Source organism: Euleptes europaea, chromosome 7 (assembly GCF_029931775.1).
Source record: "Euleptes europaea isolate rEulEur1 chromosome 7, rEulEur1.hap1, whole genome shotgun sequence".
NCBI lineage: Eukaryota > Metazoa > Chordata > Lepidosauria > Squamata > Sphaerodactylidae > Euleptes > Euleptes europaea.
This window is the reverse complement of record NC_079318.1, coordinates 42,521,257-42,547,604: the sequence shown is the minus strand read 5'-3', so window position 1 is coordinate 42,547,604 and position 26,348 is coordinate 42,521,257. Positions and strand designations below refer to the sequence as shown.

General features: G+C 44.5%; 1 protein-coding gene across 1 annotated transcript in view; it reads right to left on the bottom strand.

Annotated features, from left to right (window-relative positions):
- Nucleotides 1–26,348, bottom strand: part of TOGARAM2 (TOG array regulator of axonemal microtubules 2) — a 53,590-nt gene that overhangs the window by 7,065 nt on the left and 20,177 nt on the right. Inside the window, exons 9-17 of the mRNA XM_056852938.1 lie at nucleotides 25,753–25,920; nucleotides 24,379–24,517; nucleotides 22,297–22,402; nucleotides 17,007–17,242; nucleotides 15,900–16,058; nucleotides 13,832–13,949; nucleotides 13,483–13,586; nucleotides 10,109–10,307; nucleotides 7,773–7,989 (exon numbers count right to left, since the gene is read on the bottom strand). Of these exons, the coding sequence (XP_056708916.1) occupies nucleotides 7,773–7,989; nucleotides 10,109–10,307; nucleotides 13,483–13,586; nucleotides 13,832–13,949; nucleotides 15,900–16,058; nucleotides 17,007–17,242; nucleotides 22,297–22,402; nucleotides 24,379–24,517; nucleotides 25,753–25,920 (1,446 nt within the window). The remainder of the gene's footprint in view (nucleotides 1–7,772; nucleotides 7,990–10,108; nucleotides 10,308–13,482; nucleotides 13,587–13,831; nucleotides 13,950–15,899; nucleotides 16,059–17,006; nucleotides 17,243–22,296; nucleotides 22,403–24,378; nucleotides 24,518–25,752; nucleotides 25,921–26,348) is intronic.

Below are 26,348 nucleotides of genomic sequence, written 5' to 3'. Positions count from 1 at the left end.
AAGAATAAATCATGCTGCAGACATACACTCCTCAGTAAAGCAAATTGTAGCTCCCCCCCCCCCGTAATCTACCCCACCAATCAATCTGCAAGTATAGTCTATTGATAAATTTGACGTAAATCTTTAAAAAAAATCTTTGTGCGCGGATGGTTTTCCAAAATGTTCTGACGTTGCTCATTCTGAGAAGCTCATCTAATCCTCTGAGGTCAACAGATACAAGACCGAAGCACATTCAACCTACTGGTCCACCTAACCCAATATAGTCTTCTAGCACTGAGTTATAGCTTCTTCCCATCAAAACACCTTTTTGACTACTGCATCTATGTGTCAGAATTAATTAGTGATGGTACACAGAAAGCCATTATTGGAGTTTTGAATTTGCTATCTACCCCAAGCATTAAGGGCAGAGTAGAACAGAACTGCCAACAAATACAAATAAATGAAAACGGATCTGAGGCAATGTTAGCGGACGCCTCATCTCGCTTTCAGGAGGAGAAGTTCTGGGATGCATCCCCAAATGCGAACCTCCACCTAGACTCCTTCATGGAGGACCTGTGGGCTCTTGGCAGCAGCTGATCATGCAGGTAAGATTTAATTCCATCGCTCCCTCCATACAGCACTCTTATGCTGTAAGAGTGAAAGCTTATGCTGAAAGCTTATGCTGAAAGCTCCTGGCTTTCTCCACAGCTGTCGGAGGCAGTGGCTCTTGGCCTGCCTCCAAAACCATGGTCCTCCAGTACTTCACCTCTCTGAGGGAATGGGGACCACGGCCATTCATTTAGCAGTGATTTCATTGGGTAGTAAGGCACATGGCTTTGCCAACCCCTGCTGCTCCTTTGCCGCCCATCGGGCCGTCAAGGGTTGGAGGAGGCTCTCTCTCCTGCACCTGATGCCTGAAGGCCAATCACCTCATCAGGCTTCTGCAGCAGCTCCCCGGGGTCTTCTGGTCCAAATCTGAGGCTGCTCTGTTCCAGGCTGTCTTCACACAAGCCTTTTCGGGGCCGTCAGGTGCAGCAAGCTGGTCCCAGCTTTCCAACACGACCTCTCACGCTGGGCCCTCGGGTTGCAGGAAGTCTCCCTCCAGTGGACCATACCTCACCAGATTCCGATTTGAGGGGTGATGTGGGCCGGGCTGGCGGCTCTCATCCTCCCTCCTGGGGACTTCAGGGCAAACTCATTTCAGGTCAGCCCCACTACCTCAGCTGCGGAGATCGGGCTACCCCCTGCCTGTATCCAAGCCATCGGTCACTGGAATCCCATCGCTTACAGATCCTACATCCGCCTCCATGCAAGTCCCTCCACTAACAGTCCCTCCTCCTATTAGTCTCTACAGGGAACCTCATGTCCATCTGGATAGTCGGCCACACCATCGTGCACTGGGCAAGCACCTCCATGGCAGCAACCATCTGGGGAACTCTGTTGGGTCTGGAAGGCCAGTTTCAGATTTCCCGGGTGGGACAAAGAAGAATGCACTGGGACTCTCTTCAGCAGGTCATCTTGCACTGTGTCGCCCTCCTGGGCCCTCCTGATGTCACTGTGATTCAGCTAGGTGAGAACGACCTGGCTAGCCAAAAAGGGGTTGACCCCACCTTAGCCATGGAAGTGCATGCGGCTATTTGGGCTGGACCTGCTCAAGAGGCATGACTTGTGGGGGGCTTCTCCTGGCAAGGTGGACAGTGCCAGGAGGCAAGTGATCAAGACGATGGGATAGTTTGTGGAAGCAGCAGGTGGCTCCATTATTCACCTCTCGGATACTTCCTTCAGACAGGTAGCTCTGTTCAGAGTGTGCCATGCACCTCTCATGTTGGGGACAGGACGTTTGGATCAATGGGATTTGCGAGGCCCTTCTTCCTTGGAGTCACGTGGTATCTGTCTGGCTCTGGGGTGGTGGTTTCACACATTGGGCCAGATCTATTGGGGGGGGGGAGGCTGTGCCTGCATACCTGCCGCCCCTGGGTGGGAACCCCCTTAAGGGGTCTTGGGGGTTGAGCACTGCAGAGGCATGCCCAGCTCAAGGGTCGTCACCTGGCTTCACTCCCAGGTGGTAAGGGAACCGCACAGGGGCTTGCATCCATGTGGGTCCATTTACTTGCCATTCCAGGTTTACCCTCAGCATGCAGACTGGGGATGTGGGGCAGTTCACAGGTGGGTCACCTGGTGCCTGGATCCATGCATTGTGCTGTGCCAATGCTCCATCAGCTGTAATCCATAAATCTGTGGCCTGTCTTTAGCCCACCAGGGTCTCTGTGTGCAATTGTGTCCCTTTTCCTCTCCCTGCCTCCCCCCCTGCCCTTTGCATTGCAATGAGTCCCCCCCCTCAAACTGCTTAACCTTTTGCAGTTTGTGCAACCAAGAATCAGCAACAGCAAAAACAGAGAACAGAAAATCAATTTCTGTTTGACACTCGCTGTTTTCTGATGGTGATGATGTATGCTTTGAGCCAGACAACATTGTTATTTCAGCAATGAATAAAATAAGATAACTGCTTGCTTCAGCAGGAGGAACAAATGCTTTGAAATGCTAATAGGAGGGGGATAGGAGCTGTGAGGGGTATTAATGATTGATGATCATTCCCTATATCAGTACACATAAAGATTTTAGTTCATCTTTAAAGCAGCCTTTGAAACTCATTTTTAAAGCAACCATAGTACACGTCCCCCTCTCTCTTTTTTTGTCATTCTTAGATGTGCTATGTATGTTGATATACCAGCTCTCCATGAAAGCACCCATGAATAGTTAACATGAGTTTAACTCCAGAGTGACTTTTAGAGGAGTGGAATGATGCGCAACAGCAAAGCTTTTCTTTACCTGCCCCTAACAAAGCTTTCCTTTACCTGTCAAATTCATGATAACTTAGTTTATCAGTTACTAGTCAAGAAGCTCAAATTCATGATAACTTAGTTTATCAGTTACTGGTCAAGAAGCTCAGCTTTCAAAGCACAATGGAAAGGAACCCTCTGAATTTCTGCTGTCATTTTATCTAAACACGCACTACCTCTTTATTAACAGGGAAAAACAAAGCAAACCTGCTATTAGACCATAGAATGCATTACTAATATTTTGAGTCTGTACTACTTCCTCAGCAATATACAAGTTTTTGAATAGCCTGATATGACAGATCCGCATTTATATGTTCTACAGGTTCCCATATATGGGTTTGCGACCCAACCGAAGGAGCACGAACCCTTTCACGCATGATTTTTTTCCCTAAGGAAAGGACATCGTCATACAGCCAGAAGTGTCGTTTACTGTAATACAAAAAGTATGACAGCACGGTGACTCAGAGCATCCCAACAAAGTCTGGTTTCAAGACCCTTTCCATTCAGTTTCTCAAATCTTAAGGTATCTGTTCAGAGTTCATGATTTCTAGAAACCATGAGAACAAGCAGTGGATGACAATCCTGAATTTCTGTAAAAGAAACATAGCCCATGGTTGGGAGAGAGGCCATGGCTCAGAGCTTCCCCTTTGCATCAAGAAGGTCCCAAGTTAAGTAACCAGCATCCCCAGTTAAAAGGATCAAACAGCAGATGATTTGAAATTTTAGTTCATCATTAAAGCAGCCTTTGAAACTCGTGTTTAAAGCAACCACAATATATATGCATCACATTGGGTTTTTTTATCATTCTGGAGAGCTGCTTCCAGACAGAGTAGGGCAATGGGTGGACTCATTATAAGGCAGCTTCATGTTTTTAGCTTTTGATGTGGACCATAAAGTATCTATACAGGATGGTAAATTGGTTCATAACTCCACTCATGGAAGTGACCCAACTTTACTAACATGTAGGACATAGATTTAGATGAAGGTGGAGTGAAAATTGGTGGAAGGTACATTAACAATTTGAGATACGCTGATGATACCACATTACTGGCAGAAAAGAGCGAAGACTTGAAACGACTACTGGTGAAGGTTAAAGCAGAAAGTGTCAAAGCAGGATTACAGCTGAACATCAAGGAGACAAAAGTAATGACTACAGGGGAATTACACAACTTGAAAGTTGACGATAAAGAAATTGAAATGGTTTGAGATTTTCTGTTCCTTGGCTGCATCATCAACCAAAAAGGGAGACTACAACCAAGAAATCAGAAGGAGAGTGAGACTGGGAAGGGCAACCATGAAGGAGCTAGAAAAGATTCTTAAGTGTAAGGATGTGCCGTTGGCAACCAAGATCAAGTTAATTCATGCCACAGTGGAAAAGGTGGACAATGTGAAAGTTGGACAATGAAGAAAACTGACAGGAAGTTGATTCCTTCGAAATGGAGGGGAGTTTATTGGTGGACGAAAGTTTTACGGACACTCTGGACTACCAAAAAGACTAATCAGTGGGTTCCAGATCAAATCAAGCCTGAACTCTCCCTAGAAGCTAAAATGACTACACTGGGGCTATGGTACTTTGGTCACATTATGAGAAGACAAGTGTCATTGGAAAAGAAAAAAATGCTCAGAAAAGTTGAAGGCAGCAGGGAAAAAGGGAAGACCCAATATGAGATGGATTGAATCAATCAACGAAGCCACAGCTCTTGGTTTATAAGAACTAAGTAAGGCTGTTAAGAATAGACAGTTTGGAGGTCATTAATTCATGTGTGTGTGTGTTAAGTGCCGTCAAGTCGCTTCCGACTCATGGCGATCCTATGAATGAAAGTCCTCCAAAATGTCCTATCTTTGACAGCCTTGCTCAGATCTTGCAAATTGAAGGCAGTGGCTTCCTTTATTGAGTCAATCCATCTCTTGTTGGGTCTTCCTCTTTTCCTGCTGCCCTCAACTTTTCCTATCATGACGGTCTTTTCCAGTGACTCTTGTCGTCTCATGACGTGACCAAAATACGACAGCCTCAGTTTAGTCATTTTAGCTTCTAATTAATTCATAGGGTCGCCATAAATCAGAAGTGACTTGACGGCACTTAACACGCACACAGGACATGTACAATGCATCCCGCGTACCCAGAAACAGTGGCTCCAATCCATACAAGTTTCATCATATAAATTAATAAGGATTAAGCTCATCATGGTGTTCAGTGCCAAATAACTGATGATCTCACATGGTTTAAGTGAGCCAAGCTACGTGGAATACTGTCCACACACTCCATGGTCATTAGATGATCAGAGGTGTGTGTGGGGGTAAATTCCTTACTATCCCAAATACTGTCATCGTTCCCTAGACAGACAGTTTGTCCTTACAAATCATACAGAGTATGAATAATCGTAAGTCCACTGACTCTTCAACACTCTATGATACTTCTGACATATCCACTGAAAGTAGTGTTTCTAGTGCTGACATAAATCCATGTGACGTGGGATTTACAGCAGTCCTTGGTTGTGTAGTTATTGGCAACAGCAATTTCAGTCTATGAAGAACAACAGGTTTAGAACAAGCCGTCATTTAGACCTGGATTTATGCTTGTTTGTTCTTCAGAAATGAACTCAGTAAACCATAAATTTCCTTTAAAAAAAAAGAAGAAGAACACAGTTTGGAAATATTTATGAACTGGAGACAGGAGAAGGAGCTGCTGAAGCCCATAATTTAGGTTAGAACAGAGTCAACCTGCTTATTTAGGAAAAGAGCCCCTCGCATCAAGAGCAAAACACCTCACTAGGAAGCCCAGGTAGATGCAAACGAGGCTCTCAGAACAAATAGATTCTTTAGGTGGATACAGATGACAATTCATCACAAGGAAACTGCTTGTAAAATCACCACAGGATGCATGCAGCCATTTGAATAACTGATAACACATAACAGCTACCCTTTATTTCTGACAGCTGTGGGGGCTTGGTAAATTTCACCAGTTTGTGGCCTTTGACTACTCCACCAGGGCAGTCAGGGCTCCAAGTTTATATCTGCATTTGATGAGTTTGCAAATGTTGAATAGTCATCCACATTCAACTCTTTTTGTGTCCCTATTAGATGTTTTTCTGTTATGAATCAGATTACTTATTTGTAACACGAAGCTGCCTTATATTGAATCAGACCATTGGTCCACCAAGACTGGAAACAGGTCTCCAGAGCCTCAGGCAGAGGTCTTTCACATCACCTACTACCTGATCCTTTCACCTGGAGATGCTGGTGACTTAACCCGGGACCTTCTGCATGACAAGCCGATGCTCAGCCACTAAGCCACGGCCCCTCCATTGCACAACTGCTTCATATGAAGACATTACCATGAATTGACCTTTTTCAAAGGATCTTAGAAATCTCTGCATTAAGAACACTTCAGAAAGGTTGTGTCGCAATTCTCAGTGGCCACACACACTGGAGCATTCTCAAAGCTGGTTCATCAAGCCTAAATCATGAAGTAGAGTGAGAGTCACATTGACCTTTACTGGCACTGAAAGATCTGAGCCACACCTCTCTCTCATTGCTTTGCTTTAATCTAAAGGCATTCTACTTTTCTACTGCAAAGTCTTTATGCCTTTGGCTATACTCCATCAAGCATGTTCAGTTACCTAAGGTAAAAACTTCCTAAACTCTTTTCAGTATGGACATGTGCTACAGAATGAACTGAGAATGAAGCAGCGGAGTCATGAGGTGAGAGAGCGGATTGTCCTCCCTGCAAGAAGAAAATTAGCATAGCAGTAAGACAGCTTGTATAGAACTCGTCTTCCTAATATGCTAATTATCTACATGCAGGACTTTTGTATTGGGGGGAAATTTCATAAAATGGTGGTCACACCCCTCTGGAGTGTACTACCTTATTCTGCAGAATGTGTAAATCTGGGAAACTGATTTTCAGAGCACCCAAAATTCTAGTTGAAATTGATATGTTCTGAACACCCCCACCCCTAAAGAGCAATACATAAATCTCTCCATTACTACCGAGCAGAGGTCTAGACAGGACATGCTTTCATTGCACTGTATCAACCTTTAATGATGTGTGATCCCCTGCCAGCCTGCAACATTTTTCGCGAATGACCCTCCCCTACCAAGGTCATCTTTCATTTCAGATCCAAGTTGGTTTCCATTCCATTTATATCATTTCTTGTAAGAATTTAGCACAGATGAAAAGGCAGCAGATTTACAGTCCTGGAGATGGGTTTGCTCTATGTGCAGAGTAGGTAGATCCCAAATAGCACAGTATTTTTTTTAAAAAAGTTCCTTCCTTCTTTTACTTATTGCTGGCATATTGCTCTTAATAAAAATGAACTAAATGGCTATGGTCTTAGGCCAGCTATATTTGTACCAGTCATACTGACATTGGAAGTTACTCCAGAACAGGAGTGGATTCTCTCTGTCTCTAACTTCATTAGATCAAAGCTCGGGTTACAAAATAAACCTTAATAGATTTTGTCCTTCAATTCACAGCATGCCAAACCTGGATCCTTTGAACTACATCAGTCTCCTTAACTGTGTTTTCTAAGAATAGGGGAAGAGATGGATAGTGAAGACACAACCATCTCAATTACTGAAACTCAACAGCACATCTCAAGTGCCAGAAGACATGTATCCTATGGATCCCAGAATTTTGGGCAGGGTAAACTATGGCCCTTACAGTTGGTACTCATGCAAATTGTTGATCAGAATCTCAGCTACCGCAGAGAGAAAAGACAAGGAGCTGTTCAATCTTGGTTTATCTCCAATCTTTGAGATGAAATTTCAGAATTGTAGAAATCCTCTAGATGGGACTACCTAATTATTCATTTCGCAAAAGTGATCTATGGAGGCATATAGGGCCCTGCCTTGAGGGCATCTAGTAGGCTGAAAGATGGAATCGACAGGTTATACATTTAAAAAAAAATGAGGGGAGAGAAAATAACGGGGGGTGGGGAGAGAAATAGTTACCTAGACTAATGATCATTTGGTCCAGCACCTTCACGGCAGCACTGTAAATCCCAGAATTCTTTGAGTTTAGGTTGTCAGTGACAACAGTCACTACAGAAACCATGACTGGACTTAAACCATCTTTAAGGATTGGGGTCATGGAGGCAATAGATTCTAATGCATACTGGTTCACTTTCTTGTTGGAGTCCTGAAGCCTCAAGATAAATGCATCAAAGATCTGTTAATGTGAGAAAAGAACAGGTAAATCCTGCTATGACCAGCGTAGCATGGGTTCAGAAAAACTGAGGAAGAGAGGTTTCCTTCAGATTATTACGAACTCATATATGAAAGCATGCTTTTACAAAGGCTTACAGCCAAAGCACAGTAAGTAAAGCAAAACTCATGGAACAGAAATATCCTGCCCCATCCCCCAATTTTGTTTTTTTGGGGGGCAGGTGGCCCTCATGAACGGTGTTTGGGGTGAAATGGAGGTCTTGGCGCCAACCCCCTTCTAAAACCAGTTTCTCAAGGGGGAAAAAGAACTATTTTGCTCCTACTAAACACATTTCATGTGTAGCATGTAGTTTGGACCTCCGATAAGTAATTTCGAGGTGGCTGAGGAAACTGGTAAAGCTAAAATGGGGGTGGTATGAATACACCAAGCCTGGGTTCTGTCCATTAAGAAGCCTATGGCCCTTTTGCTCATGAATGCATATCACTTGATGCCTGCATACTTCAAGAAGGGCACTTGGAAGTGTGACCTGATTGAGAGCCAGCGTGGTGTAATGGTTAAGAGCGGTGGGTTGGAGTGGTGGAGTCTGATCTGGAGAACCGGGTTTGATTTCCCCACTCCTCCATATGGGTGGCGGACACTAATCTTGGGAACTGGATTTGTTTCCCCGCTCCTACACATGAAGCCAGCTGGGTGACCTTGGGCTAGTCACAGCTCTCTCAGCCCCACCTACCACACAGGGTGTCTGTTGTGGGGAGAGGAAGGGAAGGTGATTGTAAGCCGGTTTGATTCTTCCTTAAGTGGTAGAGAAAGTCGGCATATAAAAACCAACTCTTCTTCTGATTCTATTGAAAAGTGTTACATATGAGGAGATACAAGAGTTCCCTCTGGCACTCTGTTATTCACACATGCAAACTACCAAATGATGTGCATGCATGCATAAACCTGCCCTAAGAATATTCCTTATATTTTGATTATCCAAATATAGAGTAGTTCAATGATTATAGATACAACCTTGTGTCTCTGACCAAGGAAATCAACAGCTGCCAAACGTCTGTGAACTGTGGTCCAGGAAAAGCAAGGTTAATTTCCCACCATATAAATAAATGGCACATCTTGTTTTAAGCCGGACAAAAGTGAGTTAGCTACACCTCGTGAGTGAGCTGAACTCTGGGGAAGCTGAGAAGATAGTTAAGGAGTAGTATGTTATTTGGGATATAAAGCAACCCCCTCAAATGGAAAGAACTACTCTAGCAGATTGCTGTCTTATTCTTTAGAGTAATGGATTCTGTCAATCCTGCCACTGTGCTTCATCCTCAGGTGAGACAGACCAGAGAAAACAATAGCATTTAACAACAGCTGCTGCTGTGTAGGAGGGAAAGAAGGAAACTCTCCCCCTCCCAAGTCTTTTAGGCATCTCTGGGCTGCCTCCTTAACGAGCAGAAATAGAGATGAGGTGGGAAAAGAGGTCACAACCAGCAGTTATTTTTACTAAGGTAGCTGTAGGATATGGAGGGAACAGCCCATGATGAAAACAGGGAGGAAGTGATAAAAGGGGAGCTTTGGGGATCTGTGTAAGATGGGGTATGCTACGGCTGCTCCTCTGCTCTCTGAAAACATTCCATTAGAGACAGTGTGGTGTAGTGGTTACAGTGCCGGACTAGGATCTGGGAAACCCATGTTCATACTCCCACTCTGCCATGGACTCCCACTTGGCCAGTCAAGTTCTCTCTCAGCCCCAACCTACCTCATATGGTCCCTGTGAGGATAAAACAGAGGAGGGGAGAATGGATGTTGTAAACCCTTTTTGGGTCCCCCATTGGGAAGAGAGGAAGGGCATCAATAATAAAAATATAAAAACATTTTTCATTACTCCAGCAGATTTCTTGGGAAACGGTGCTGCATTTTGAGCAAGTGGGACCTCCATTTTTCTCTGCCCACTGGAACGAGAGGGCCAAGGAGCAGCGACGGTTACGAGGTTTCCTCCAAAACAGCTGCGAAGTGGGACGCAGCAAAAACAAACTTAAATGACTTAAACGGGGTAAAGGTTCAGGCCAAAACCAGACTCACTAAATGGGTAATCTACATTAAAGCTACTGGGATGGCATGAAAATAGTCTCCATACCTGGATGATATTTGAGGTGACAAGCTGGGGGTTGTTCTTGCAATGCTCCATCAGCAATGTTATGCCTTCCATTCTCATCTGAAATTCCTTGGCCACTAGCATCTTGTTCAACTCTTTGAGTTGTTCCATTACTTCTAAGCTGCGAAGGGATGAGCGGCGAGCCGCGGGTTGTGGTAGGGCAAGGGTGCTGGAGACAGACCTGGTGTTCAGGATTACAGGCTTTTAAAATTTTGTTACCCCTCAATGATCTAGAAATTATGTTATCCAACACTATTATATGTGGTTGGCAACAAAAAAAAGCAAAGACACAATAGTCGTTTATGCATGGGTACTTTCACTCACATTCGCCCCCGGTCTGCCTCAGTTGTTCCTTGGAGTTATGCATGAGTTTTCCGTCCATTAGAGATTACTTCACTGCCAGCCCTCACAAATCCCAGGACTTCTCATTCCTACATTAGCCCGATTCTTCCATCTCCCCTGAGCTCAGCTGGGGTGAAATCCCCATACACAAGGCAAAGTGTGGGACATGGAAGGTTTGGGGAGTGATGGTTCTCTCACAGAAAGCACTATAGCCAATTACAAAGCAGTGTGTCAAGGGGAAGGAGTCCAAATGCTTCCACTTCCTGGGAGTTCTTTCTGAGCAGAAGAAAGGATTTTAGAAATGAGGCTTGCCCCCCCCCCACAGTTCCTTTTATAGAGCTCCATTTTTTAAAATGCTTTTCTATGCGGTAATTGGGTTCTCGGGAGGACGACGACTTTTCTCTCACAGTAAGCACTACAGCCAATTACAAAGCAGCATTTCAAGGGGCGGGCACTCAAATGCTTCTTGATTTGAGCTTGGAGACTGCTGGTGAATAGATTCCCAACAGGAAAGTGTGGGTCTAGTGAGCAACGAACCTCAGGTAAAACTCCCATGCATAAACAATCAATATCTGTTCTAAATACATAATAAACATTAAGCACAACCTTTTAACTTTATTTAATTTGCATAACTTGCTCTGGCTGCAAGGTTATAGGTGCATGGGTGCGCTGCATTGGCAAGCATGGAGTTAGTGAAGGTCATGTGAGGTAGAAGACATCAGGACAGGAGAAGTGTTGCAGATTTCAACTTTAAATCGCTGCTTAGGATGTCTTGGCATAGTAGGGCTAAGAATTTGCTTATAGGTTCTTGTGTAAATCTGCAAACATGCATTCTTTCACAGTTCTAGCCAACTTACAGTTTCCAGCCTTGAAGGATAAACTAGATAAATTTTAGAACAAGTAGCACAGAGTTTGTAACAATCATTCTCTGGGATGCCATGGCCCTGGACTGAACTGGGTCCATTTTGTGGCTGCAGGGCAAGGGGAGGAACCGGGAAGCAGGTGTTCGCACCCAGAGCGGCGCTGGGCCACTTGGGCACAATTGTTGCCCCCCTGGGGGAGTCCGGCAGAGTCCATCCAGTTGGCCAACAGCTGGCTGCCTCATCAGCCTGGAGGGATGGACAGGGGGAGGAGCCTTGGGTCAGGGCATTTCCCTGGGTCCGCCCCTTCCCTTTAAGGGCCACGTGGCTGCAGGGGCTGCTCCCAGTCAGCTTTGGTCACCTTTGCAAAGGGATCAGCAGAGATCGGCTGGATTTGGAGGTGTGCGCTCCACCTGAGGGCCTGGGGCAGTGGCAGTGGCGGTAGTGACCAGGAGCAGGGATTCAGGAGCGTGCTCTGAGCAAGGGACAGTTGTGTCAGCGGCTTGGGCAGCAGTGCTGTGGAAGGCTCTCAGTTGTCTTCACTGCCGCTGTGGTGGTGACATTCCAGCCCGCAACTGGGAGCTATGAGAGGGGTAGGGAGCTAAGAGAGCCCGGCTAAGGAGGACTATCAGTGACAGCAGGGAGAGAAGAAAGCAGCAGAAGTCAGCGGGGCTTCAGGACAACAGTGGGGGGGGGGGGCTTGCTCAGGCAGCTTCCTTGTGGTCGCTCTTTACCTTATCCCCAGCTGGGGCAGCCTGATCTTCTCAATTACCTCTCCCTTTCTCACATTCTTCCCTAGGCAAGGTAAAGCCTCCATGTCAGTCCAAGAGTCTTCACTCCCCTCTCCTTTTATTTGCCATCCTGCCAGTTTTTTCTAAAACAGCCCCTTCTTTATCAAGGCAGCTAACAGCCTTGCTGGGGCCAAGAAGTTGCTCACGGGTGGTTTCCTCATCCCCACTCTCCCTCCCTGGGGCCAGTTCAGGCCATTTTGGGAATAGCAGAGGCTTCACTCCTGCTCTGGGGAGGTTGTTGATTGTCGGACCTTGCATCAAGAGCCGGCCCGACCTAACCAGGGTGACCAAAGGGGGCCTTTGGTGGGAGTCAGCTCGTAGGGTTGGCTGGGAATACAACCAGGGGAAATCCTAGCAGGCCCATTGCCAGAGCCCTCTTTGCCACCAGCAGGAGGTTTTGGGGCGGAGCCTGAGGAGGGCGGGGTTTGGGGAAGGGGGGACTTCAATGCCATAGAGTCCAATTGCCAAAGCGGCCATTTTCTCCAGGGGAACTGATCTCTATCAGCTGGAGATCAGATGTAATAGCAGGAGATCTCCAGCTAGTGCCTGGAAGTTGGCAACACTGCTTGGTTTCCATGGTAGCGCTACTGTGCCATGAGAGTGAAGGGCAGCCACACTGTCAGGCAAAACAAATGTATTACGGTGGATGCAAGATAGCACCGTGGCAGGAGTCCCATAAGTGAACTCCTAGATATTTCTAATTTTTTGGCCGCTGAAACTAACATTAAAATCAGAGAAACTACATCAGCACTAATCAGCTAGCTCGAAACAAATGTATTATGCAGCTGGACATCAGCTGCAATAGCAGGAGATCGCCAGCTAGTACCTGGAGGTTGGCAACCCTATCGCAATTTCAAGCATAATTGTGATAGTTGATTCAGGCCACACGCCAGGCTTTCCTGCTCCCATGGCCACAATGGCCAGCAGCCCTTTCGGGGTGGCCCAACCTCCCTCCTGTATGAAGGAGGGAGGGTCCAAAGTCTTCACCGCCTCTGCTGCAACCTCTGGCAAATAGTGGGTCATGTGATGGCAGCCCAGGGCTGGGCCTTGCTGCACCCTGTCTGCGTTGAGGCCCCCCCACCCCTTGCTGGATCTGTACCCTAACAAGGCCACCGCAAAAATGGCAATTTTTGCCATTTCTCCCCTCCCACTGCAGGCCCCGGGCTCCCCCCAATGCTGTTCCTGGGGTCTCCTGTCCCCAAGAATAGCATTTTGGGCTGCAGTGGAAAGGAAAAGCTGAGGAAATCCCACTCTACTGACAGAACTCTCTTCCAACAGTAGAGATTTACTGAAGAATCGGAGTCTTTGTTTTCAACCCAGCTACAGGAGATTATGAACAGAAAAGCCAGCTAATACTCCATACCCATCATCTGAAGGCATGCTGTCCACAGAGGTTGTCAAACTACTGCTTTTTGACCCTCTATGGCTTTTTGCAGAAGGAGCTTGGGATGATTGGTCTTCTGTCCCCTATGTAAAAAAGAAGAAGAAGAAAAAAGAGGCATTTTAATTAAAATGGCCATTTCACACATTCCAGTAAGGAAAGGTTCCCAGTGTTTTCATAGTATATCAGCCTTCTTTGTAACATTTGAACAGAAGATGTGGGTACACCAACTTGTGCTTCATTCCTAGGCACCAAAAGGGTGAAAAAGAGGTTGTATATGAACATATGACTGGACTTTTATTCCAAATATTTTTTTTGCCCTCATACTTACTTTCTGCTTAATGGTAGCCATGACATCACGCAAGTCATGCGATGGTAGACATTGCTTCAAGTACCCATCAAATTTCGAATGGGACATAAGTATGTTCAGCATCTTCCGGCCATAAAATCTAACATAGGAAGGAGAAAGTTAATTTACAGCATTCGACAGCAAAATCTCATCTTCAGATTTCACTGAACCATTCAGAAACTGGGTAATGGCTCCCACGGATGTTTGCATTGCTACTGAAATGCAATACAGATTGACAGATTGTCTGCAACGTCTTTTATTCCTGTCAAACATAAATTGTTGTAGCATCCCATCATCCTTCCTTTCTTTATAGCTAATAAAGTTCCTGCAGATGAGGAGATGAACAACAGGCAATTAATAAATACCAGCTTAGTTAATGTACGTATTTGTTCATTTATTTTCAAGAGTGTATTTCCTGCTTTTCTTTTGAGGAGATAGCCCAAGGCCTGTTGTTGGTTCTGTTTACTCCTATGATCTATTAAATGGTACAAATTCTGTTTTGTGGAATAGGCCTAAGGTAATACTTAGGAGCCCCGTGGCGCAGAGTAGTAAGCTGCCGTACTGCAGTCCAAACTCTGCTCACGACCTGAGTTCGATCCCAATGGAAGTCGGTTTCAGGTAGCCGGCTCAAGGTTGAATCAGCCTTCCATCCTTCCGAGGTCGGTAAAATGAGTACCCAGCTTGCTGGGGGTAAAGGGGAGATGACTGGGAAAGGCACTGGCAAACCACCTCATAAACAAAGTCTGCCTAGTAAACGTCAGGATGTGACGTCACCCTATGGGTCAGGAATGACTCGGTGCTTGCACAGGGGACCTTTACCTTTTTAATACTTATTAGTGTTAATAGGAATTAGAGCACCTTCATTGACCTGGTTTTCATGCTATAAGATCTCCTCCTCAGTACTTTCTGTAACACATTCGTAAACAGGGAGATTTCAGTTCCAACCTGCTATTACTACACAGTTATCTCTTTAGAATAGAGCTGCAGTTGTTCACAACTTCTACAATAACGTTCTCATGTCTGTATGTAAATCGGTCTGTTAATTTTCTTTTCTTGACCTGCTTTGCCAGTGCATGCAAGAGACAGAAATTTAAATGCCCCCTTCTACTTAATTTGCATGCTATCTAATATTTGACAGAAGAATATAGGCAACAGCAAAAGGTATGGAATACCTTAAATGGACAACTAACAAAAGTCAAAACATCCAGATTAAGTTAGGTCTTTTTCCTGAAATGTATAGTGACATTTCTCATCCACTATTTTTCTTCAATATCTGATTTCATGACAGGGACATTTTTAGTGATTTGTTACCATATGCTTTAATTAATTTTCATGTGTTCTTTCAAAACTCATGCAACATATTCATTCTTAATTCAAACTTTAAACTACTATCAAAATAGCTCCCTTCCCCAGGTGTGATTATAGAACAGCTCTACATAAAATGACTTCTCTGCTAAATTCTTCTAGCAAAGAAGTAAGAGTTTTAAAAAGCAAGTCATCATCTCCTTAGCTGGCCATGCTGCACATCTCACTCTCTGTGGCAAGGACTTTACACTCTCCAGAATGTCTATGTCCAGCTATGATTTCTGTGCTATTCTATTTCTGGTTAAAATGCTATTTGATATTTCTGGTATATAAGCCTACATTCCAAAATAAATTTACTTTTGGAAAAAATAAAAATATCAATGATCAGTCAGCTGGGGGGACTATGGGGGGTAAGGTTGCCAGGTCCCTCTTTGCCACCAGTGGGAGATTTTGGGGTGGAGCCTGAGGAGGGCGGGGTTTGGGGAGGGGCCATAGAGTCCAATTGCCAAAGTGGCCATTTTCTCCAGGTGAACTGATCTCTATCAGCTGGAGATCAGTTGTAATAGCGGGAGACCTCCAGCTAATACCTGGAGGTTGGCAACCCTAGTGGGGGACTATCAGTCAGCCTATGCAACATTTATGTGGTCAAAGGCCTCCAAAGACTTCATATTGCAGGACGACACTTAAATATCATTATTATACACTACAATATTTCATCTTTTAGGAGAAGGAAAGGATGCTGTACCTTGTGTCTTGATTGCAGTCCTGAGCAAGTTTGACCAGCGTCTGCACCAGCATCTCCATACTCTCTCGGTTGCTGGAAAGCAGCTTCTCAGCCCCAATCTGTTCCACAACGGTCAATAAGTGTTCAGCAGCACATTTTCGAACAAGGGGATTACGATGGCTGGAAAGAAATGATATCAAAGCCATCAGAAACAGGACGCTGAGCCCTGGAAAGCATGAATAGCTGGTAGCAGTAAGCACTCTACCTTGATTAGAATAGGGGGTCCAAACCCATTTTTCCATACTGTGTCGGTTTCCCTAAGAGAAGATCATCGCTCAGGTGCCTTAACAGGCCCTTTAAGGGTCCCCAGTGTGGTTGTCAGCAACTCCACCACATTACAAACATATTACTCATGGCTAAGAAGCCAATTACCTTAATAGAGACACAGAGCAGCTGACTCAGTGGTATTAGAAGAATCTATCCCAACTCTCTCTAAATTTGCAAAGCAGATAATCATGGAGCACAATACGTGCGAGAGGGTGAGGTGAAAGGAAATGAAGCACACAGGGTCGGAATCTGAAATTTGCCAGTATTTGCAGCCAGAGGGTACACAAAGTGCTGATCTGACTCCACAATTTTGTTTTACACATAGCAAATCATTAAGTACAAAGAAAATTTATGTTCACATTAAAGGGCGAAATGATTTGCAGCGACACTACAAACCAACACTTTCTACATGTTACAGCCATGTTATAGTTATCACATGTGGTTAAAAAAGAAGGAACAAAATGGGGCAAATACATATTACATATCTGAGTGGGTTCCAGACCTATGTCCTATAATCCCACTGTGTTCAAAAAGCTTGATGCCAGAAGCTTATTGTCTCAGGGCCCTACAGTCTCTGTGGCATCCTAATAACCAGTCAATATAGAAGCTAGGTAGGCAGTCAACTTGCTGCTGTTTTCTGTGCCTCTCCCCTCTTTGCTCATATGGGGGGTATGGGCACCTATCCTCCAGCAGATGTCCCCTTTTATTTTGCACAATGCTCTGCAAGCCTTAAAGCTTCCTGCCCATGCTCAGATATTCATTAGGCTGTGACAACTTGTAGGAGAAAAATCAGTTACATACTTCACTCCATTGGCCATGAGGGCTGCCAATGCTCGTGAAGGAGTCACGCTTCGTGCCATGACTCCTAAGGATTGGTCAGCTGCTTTCTGGATGAATTCACTAGAATCCCCTGCCTTCTGGAGAAGGACACGAGCAATCTCTTCAACTTCCTGATCCATGTGTTTCTTCAAGGTCTTGAACAGTTCAGCAAGAGTCCCAATAGCAAAACGAGACACTTTTGACCGAAGGTTACTGACCTGGCAAATGAAACATTATTGAGTGAAGTGTTTAAAAGCCACATGATCACATTTGCTAATTCTGATCTACTACCAAAGATGGGTCAGTAAACAGACTAGTTGAAGAGTGAACAGAGAGCCAGTGCGGTATAGTGGTTAGAACGGCAAGCTGCAAGATGTTGCACTCCTACAGAAGACTGTTCCATGCTTCTCACAGAGTAAGCTCCCAATAACTAGACCAAACTTAATCCCACAGTTATGGTTGCCAACTTCCAGGTGGTAGCTGGAGATCTCCTGCTATTACAACTGATCTCCAGCCGATAGAGATCAGTTCACCTGGAGAAAATGGCTGCTTTGGCAATTGGACTTTATGGCATTGAAGTCCCTTTCTCCTTTCTCACTGGGACTCTAGGTGGATTACACAGAATAAACCAGTGCAATCAACAAAGTGGGAACTCCAAAAACAATGCAATAGGCATTGGACTTGTAGAGAGCTTAGAAAACCAACCAGAGTTCGTGAAGCACAGTATTAACATGTCACATTAAACAAAAGCAAAAAATTACATAGTAGGGGGCTAACTCGGCGGTAACATCTCCCGGGGTTCCCCTCCGGCTTGTCAGTGGTGGTGCGATTGCTGCAATTTTTCTTTGAATCGGGATTCCAATTCCTGTGCGGTTCTTCAGTTTCATGAACATTTAGCAGCACTTAGGTGCATGGTTATATTTGTGAAGTCAACAAATGAGCCTGTGTTTCTGTTACATTGTGATGTTAACATAATTGTTTTTGTCTCAGAAGTCTGTAATCCCAAATTAACTTGTAAATTGTCAACACTACACTGTCTATGAATTATTGAGATGTTATCAATGAAGACAGAACTTAAGACTTTGGTTGTATTTTTTCTGTTATTTTCCAGGCAAAAGCTGTATATGAAATTACCTGGTAGACTATGTTAAGTTTCATAAGTAAATGATTCATTTTTAGTACCTGGAGGTTGGCAACCCAAGGTCACATTGAGAATTAGATATATTGATTATGGCTATAAACAGACATTCTGAGCAACAGTCTCAATCTTCATATTTTCAAAGCATGTTTGAGTTTATAGAGTGGGACGGTTTGAATCCCACATACCAACATACTGACAATCACAGCTTTCATCTCCTGGAAATCAATTCTATTTCATGATAAGGTTGGAGAGAAAAACTGGAGACTACAAATTACTCGGTTGGTCAAAATGCCATTATTTGCTGCAGATGACAGAAGGTTTAATAGACTTGCAACTCTGCTATGTTAATAGCCCCACTGAACAAGCATAGAGAAACCCTGTGGTTTCTTTTACCTCCTGCTTTTTATGAGAAGGGTTTAAAATGAAAGCAATGAAATCTCTCCATTAAGTGGTCAAATAAATAGCAAGGCCGCTCTGAGCAGTCAGGGGTGAATAAGTACCCTAGGATCCAAGCGCTGGCTGGCTCAACAAAGGCTCTCTAGCAATGCCACATTGAAATTGGGCTTGAGAAAACAGCACAGGTGACTGGAATTAGGGATAATTAGGCACAAAAAAATGGCACATTTTGCAATTCTTTCCCTCTCTCATGTTAGAAACATAGGCAACATTCCAGGCAATGATAAGCTGTTGACAGAAGACAGAGAAGAGACATGGAAAGAAACATTCTGAAATATGTTCGCTTTTGAGAGCCAAAAGCAAAATAACATGCTTATAAAAGACAAAAGCAGTCAGAGAGATGCCCTTCTTAACTGGCTTGATACACAACCATGGTGTACTCAAAATATGACTAGAGAGTAAAGAAATAACTAGGTAGGTTGCTAGATAGACAACTATACACCTATCCAATAGCTGTACATAAAATAATGTCAATGACCAATTGGGCAATCCTAAACAGAATTACACCCTCTGTGAGGTGCCTTGCCCGGGGACAGGCCTTCCCTTCTTCCCGCCATCCCTGGCTGGGCTGTAACACACGCTTCTCAGACCTCAGAATCTGAGTCTGAGGAAGGTTACCCCTCCGCCAGCTCAGAGGCTGTGCGGTTACCCGTAGCGCCGGGTTAGTGCCTTCTCCTCCCTGGTCTCCACCTGTGCCCGCCATTTATAGGGCAAGGACGGCTTCCTTCCCCACCCTCGGCCCTCCTTCCCTTCCCCCAGCATCCATAAAGGGGTGGAGCCTTCTCTCAGGTCCCCTTTCCCCTGCTCCCTGGCTTTTCCCCGCCCCCCGCCACTCAGCTGTTGGGCGGGGAGACCTCGCAGGCGCCGCCCCTGATGTTCTCGCGGTGGAGCTGCTGCCACCCTCTCTCCTTGGGCCCGGCCTGTTGACGGACACTTCTGGGCCCTGCCTCCCTTCCCCCCAGCCCACCTGCCAGCTGGGAGGCGACTGCAAGCCCGGGGCCACATCGGCGCTCCCCCGCTGCTCCTCTGCGCCCCGCCCCAGCTGCAGCCTCGGCGCGGCTTCTGCGGCTCCTCCTCCTCTCCGGCCAGCCGCATTCCTCCAGCTCGTTCCTCTCCGCCGGTAAGTGGGGCAGGGGACGAGGAGGTCGGTCGGAGTCCCGTAGGTGTGGCTAACAGCCGCGTCTAGGGACACCCTCCTAAACCTATTCATTGCCCTGACCTGGATGGCCCAGGCTAGCCTGATCTTGTCAGATCTCAGAAGCTAAGCAGGGTCAGCCCTGGTTAATATTTGGATGGGAGACCACCAAGGAAGTCCAGGGTTGCTATACAGAGGAAGGCACTGGCAAACCACCTCTGTTAGTCTCTTGCCATAAGTCAGGTGCGACTTGACGGCACTTTACACACACACACAAACCCATTCTTTAAATGGATTTAGAAGGATGTAACTCCGTTTAGGATTGTACTGCAAACCAAGGATTACTTTATATGTACTGGGGCCACAGCTCAAAGTCACAAAAAACAATACATGCTTTGCATACAGAATGTCCCACGTTCAATCTTTATCATAGCTGATCAAAGGATCTTAAATTGTAGGACCTGGAAGAACTTCTGCCTTGGTCCTAAGAAAGCTACTGCCAGTTGATTCGCTGCCAGATGGACCAACAATCTGCCTGAATATAAGACAGTGCCTTCTACCCTGTCTTTGTAGTTTAGATATACACTTGAAGAGGAAAGATGTGTACACCCAACTCTGTCGTAATATTGTTCATCGACTGTGAATCCCATCTAAATTACACACCCACAATGCAAAGTGACACTTGAAAGCACAAAGAAATCAAGATGACTGGGCTTTTCAATTCTGGTTAGAGTTGCCAAGTACTTTTCTGTAATAGTCCTGAGGCATTACATACTGCTGCATCATCCTTTTTTTCTGAGGGCTACTTCCTTTACATTTCTAGACAAGCAGTCTTAAGAAATATGTCAATAGGCGCCAGAAGATGAATGTCCTTACAGGCAGATGTCTGTGTCAGGCCTGTGTTTGGCCAATCAGTTTCTGGGAAATTTTACATGCTCGTGTTTGTGTAGGATTTTATTTAAAAATGTATACCACAACATCTTAGTGTTATTGCTTTCAAGACAGCTTCTAACAGTATTCAACAGCCACAGTCTCTTAGCCTAACCCACTTCATAGGGTTGCTGCTGTGAGGAGAAAATGGAGTATAACTAATTTGTGGAATTCACTGCTGCAGGATATGGTCATGGCCACCCACTTGAAAGGCTTTAAAATGGGAGTGGACAAATCCATGGTGGGCTGGGCTATCAATGCTCCTAATCATGATGGATATCTACTCCCTCCAGTAGCAGAGGTAGTATTCCTCTTTAAATCAGTTGCTGGGGAGCACAGGCAGGATGATGCTGTTGCAGTCTTTCTGTTTGTAGGCTTGCTAGAGGTAACTAGTTGCCCACTGTGTGATCAGAATGCTGGACTGGATGGGCCTTTTATCTGATTCAGCATGGTTCTCCTAAGCCATTTAAGTTCCCACTGTAGAAAAGCAGGTTTTAAATAACTAAACATAAATAAATAAACAATAGTAGGAGAAATGGCCACTACTGAAGTCGTTGTACAGGAATGTGGAGAAAGATTTTAAAAGATACATACAGGAATATGGGCAAAAGATATATTTTAGTTCCAGATGGCAGTCATCATTGTTTTTATTTTGGAATAGGGCCCATGGCAACTAAAGAGAAAAATAATGTCCTCATAGGCAGTGGAAGAAAAATAAACCACAGCTCTGAAAAAAATTAGGTACGGGCCAAACCCCAAAACATGTCATAGGTAGACAGGTGTAATAGATTCATGGCCTTGTACGTGTGTGTGTGTTTTCAAAGTGCTGGATATATCTGACATTTGACTAGATAGCTTGTGACTCTCACCCTCCACTAGAGTTGCCAACCTCCAGGTGGTGGCTGGCGATCTCCCACTATTACATCTGATCTCCTGGCGACAGAGATCAGTTCACCTGGAGAAAATAGCTGTTTTGGAAGGTGGACTCTGTGGCATTACACCCCATTGAAGTCCTCCCCTCCCCAAACCCCGCCTTCCTCAGGCTCCACTTTCAAAATCTCCAGGTGTTTCCCAACCCAGAGCTGGCAATCCTACCCTCAACATTTTTTAAAAAGTAAATGTATGATTTTAATGGTTATGGAGAACAACGATTAAATTGGGGGGGGGGTCAGCTGGCCTCCCAGGTTCAGGAAATGGAACTTTAACTTTTTGTAACTCTGTTCCATGAATACCTATTCCCTGACCTACTTGGAAGCCATCCCTAATCTATATTCCATTTTCTCTTTTTCTTACAGCACCACAGTCCTAGCCAAAATTGAGAACCGCATTTCTCAAAGCATTAATTTTCTGGAACAGTTTTATACCAATTGAGTCAATATATGCAGATTTAATGGATCTGCATGATCAGTTCTATGCAGAACTGGGATTTTTCTGTGCAGGTTATACAGAGTGTATTTTTGGTACAGGTAAATAGAATACTGGGCAGATATAAGAACAGAGAGTTATAAAAGCTGCTCAGAGACACATTGGCTAAATAGAAAAAGATTGGAAAGCATCCGGTAACACAGAGAGAACGTAGATTGGGCATATGTTAAGTACACATTTCCCACCTCTTTCGTAGCTGCTAGGGAGACATCGTGAAGCCTACACAGAAGAAGTTCAGAATGGCAGCTCGCCAGGCATCTGATGCTGAAGAGTCCTTTTTCCTTCAGCTGCCTGAGAGGCAATTATCAGAAAGATGGAAAGAGAGAAGAGAAGGAAAATTACTAGTCTTGCCTGGCATTTTGCAGAAACAGGATTTCCAACAGCAGCCAAAGGGTCTGAAAATGAGATGTGTCCTACAAGTCACACATTGGGATTACAAAAAAGCTAAAAGATTCTGAATTTAACAGAAGCTCTAACATACCAGGGCTTTAAAACCATGGCGGGTGGGATATCTGTCACCAGCCAACGTGCCTGACAGAGTCTCCTGTGAATTAAGCTGAATAAAAGAGTGTGATTGATTTACTAGTTCCACTTGACAGGCTCCATCCTTGGGAAGGACTGAGACTTGCCCAGCAGACTTTCTCCTGTGGGGAGATACAACTTGCATTTCCTTCCCTTTTCTTGCCAATAATACCTTCTGACTCGGCCTTGCTGAATTAACAGCACCATCTGTTGGCGAATGACACAAAGTACGAAGGAGTTTTGCTTGCTTGCTTCTGTTTCTTCAGGAACGCTCTCACCAGTGAGGCTTAAATCAGCATTTTCTTAAAATCACTCACAAACCAACCACTGGCAAGAATGCACATTCAATTCCCCTTTTGAATCCTTACCTACACTGCATATTCATACATGCCTCAAATAGCACCACAGGCACACAAAAGAAGCCTTTTATTGTCTTGTGAAAACAGTCTTTGGCAAAGTAAAGAAGGTATAGAAAAGAAACCAAAGGTTTTAAGTAAAAGCCCCATCCAAAGAAATGACTGGGCTGAAAACGCAGAATATCCGAGTGAAGTTGGCCAGTAATCCCATTTACAGTAGGGAAAACATGGAACAAATACACCAAAGGTACAAAACAATGGATTCACAGGAATGAATTAGTTCAGAAAGAAGCCCAGGTTTTTTTAAAACCTATATGGCCTTTCCCCGCTCTTTTATTGTCACTAATTTGGAAATACCAGGTTAAAACATAAGCATTCCCAATTTCATGCATCTGATGAAGTGAGCTCTGCCTCACAAAAGGCTTACACTTGAATAAATGTTGTTAGTATTTAACCTTAAAACCATTATCTGAAAAAACTTACACACATTGCATTTGGGGTATATTTCCATCTCAAGGCGAATTCCCCATGTATCTATGGGTAAAAATATCCCACAAATTTTTTTGTTCGTGGTTGTTATTATGAAGGGATGTTTCTCTTTAGAGTACTTAAAAAACAGTTCCATAGATCACTTTTTGCTTAGTAAATTCATGAGGTAGAAAACAATATCCCAGTGGGGTATTTTAGTACCCCATGGGATAACAAAATACCCCAACCCCAAAAATGTATTTCGGGCTTATTTTCTACTTAAGTAAACAGAAAGTAAACTAAGTGGCTGTACTTTGGGGACATTGTACAGCCACTGTACAAGTGACAACATCCTAAGAAAAAAGGTTCTAGGGCCACATTTCTCTGAATTCTACCAAAGAAGTGCAACTGGGATAGCTAATTAATCCCACTAGAGTTTAGTTGGACTCCTGCTTAACTTTGCTGCAACAGACTAACATAGGTTTGCCCCTTGAATTCTCAGTTTGTGTTTGTTTGAAACAGAAAGAAAAGGCGGGGGTTTATTATAAGGAGAAATAGGGTTGCCAACCTCCAGGTACTAGCTGGAAATCTCCTGCTATTACAACTGATCTCCAGATCAGTTCCCCTGGAGAAAATGGCCACTTTGGCAACTGGACTCTATGGCATTGAAGTCCCTCCCCAAACACCACCCTCCCTAGGCTCCACCCCAAAAACCTCTCGCCGGTGGCAAAGAGGGACCTGGCAACCCTATGGAGAAAATGGCTGTTTTGGAAGGTGAGCTGTATGGCATTATACCCCACTGAGGTCCCTCTCCTCCCCAAACCCCATCCTCCCCAGGATCCACCCCCAAATCTGCACAAATTTTCCACCTGGAGTTGGAAACCCTAGGTAGGAGGCACCACTCATTCTCTTTTGCCTTACCAGTCATTACTGTTGAGCCACTTCAAAGCATCAACCAGCCCCTGCTCTGGATGAGACAAGGGACCAACTTCTAAGACTTCTCTATTTACAAGGTCCTCTTCCCATTCTGGAGAATTCAGGTTTGCCGGCAGGGAGTTAGCTGTCATTTTTTAATTAAAAAAAATACCCAAAACAAAAATTAATATGATGACACTGATAATTGGGAAATTATAATTACAGCTACAAATAAAGTTGCATTTTACAAAGTATACCTTCGACTCCTCTCAGTTTCCTTGTAACTGAAATTGCTCCATGGACATGCTTTAAATTAGTCACAATAATGTGTACAGTTTTAGACATAATTTTTTGAACTCAATTACACTTTTAACACCAGACAGATCTGTGATCAGTATAAGAAGTGAGGCTTATGCCCTGATTCCCAGCACATTTACTTGGAAGTAAAGACCACATCCTCTGTTACTAAATTGGTAGATTGAGAGTGTAGGCAGAATGGATGTATGCGGTGGTTTCACACAAGAGATGCAAGTATGTGACTTTTTTTTTTGCCAGGTACCAACTAGAAATCTCCTGCTATTACAACTGATCTCCAACCAATAGAGAGAAGTTCACCTGGAGAAAATGGCCACTTTGGCAGTTGGACTCTATGGCACTGAAGTCCCTCCCCAAACCCCACCTTCATCAGGCTCCACCCCAAAAACTCCTGCTGGCAGTGAAGAGCGACCTGGCAACCCTAGGTGCACAGGTTGCATATCTATCCAGATACACTCTACCACTGATATTTAAATAGGCTATTTAGGTCAGACTGTTTTACCTCAAATCTCAGAGTTTTCAGTTAAAGGTGTAGCCATAAATGTCCTTAACAGGTATTGGAGTTAGTAATGGGCTGAATGGCAAGATGGAGGGACTGTTGGGTAGGCTTTGCCAAACCATGGAAGTGAAGGCACTGATATTCAGTGATCTTTAACCGACCATATCTGGGAGTACTGTTACTACTGAGTTTCTGATGAAAGCACAAGCAACATCTGTAGCTCATAGTGCCACAAATTTGTTTGAGCCAGATGTGTCCCCTCTTAAAGAAAGATGACTGGGCCAAATTACTGCAAAGTTTTATAGACAAGGATGCCTTTGAAAAGTATGTGGAAACTTTCAACTGACAGAAAATATAGCTGACAAGCTGTTAATTGGTACTGGCTTCCATGCTAAATTGCGATTGCAACATTTGGGACTGCCGAGATCCTCTTTTCTGTCATTTCTTTTCTACACTGTGAATTATTCTGAAGACTTTGCCTGCGACTGGCCCTTCTGCTCAAAGCCAAGACAAATATAAAAGTAGGACTTAAAACAGGCAGATAGCATGAGAGTTTCATTTCTCACCTGAAGCATGCCTCAGGAAGCTACTGTCTTGGTTGATGACAGGGATGCTAGGCAGAGAAGGCCTGTTCACCCTTTTCTTTAAGGCTATTCCGATGGGAGCTCTGGGTGAATTGGTCAGGCTGAATGTAACAGGGATGGTGCCTCCACTGCTATTAAGTAGACCCGATCCTGTAGAAAGTAATTTGGAAAAGTAAGTAAAGAGTAAATGACATCTTAGCTGAATGAACAAGCCACAGAAGCAGACATTATTTGGCAAAAGAGGTGTACCCATACAGAATTGGGGCCAATATCAGTAGAGAAAACTACAACATTTGGAATGGTGGTAGCGCAACACAATGCTTTCTCCAGCGGGTGGGGGAACTATTATCTTTCCATTGCCTCTGTTTTGGACTGACTGTGGCCTGATCGTGGTATGATTCTTAATTTTCCTGAGACAACTTTTTATTGTGACCCCCAGGAGTGCATACACGTGGAAAATGTTCTTCACAATTGTTGACCCACATAACTTTACCACAAATGGTTCTGTCAGCAGAATCCATCAGATCCCTGGTCTCAGAATTGTCTCCAGAAAAGTTACTTGGATAAATGAGCTTCAA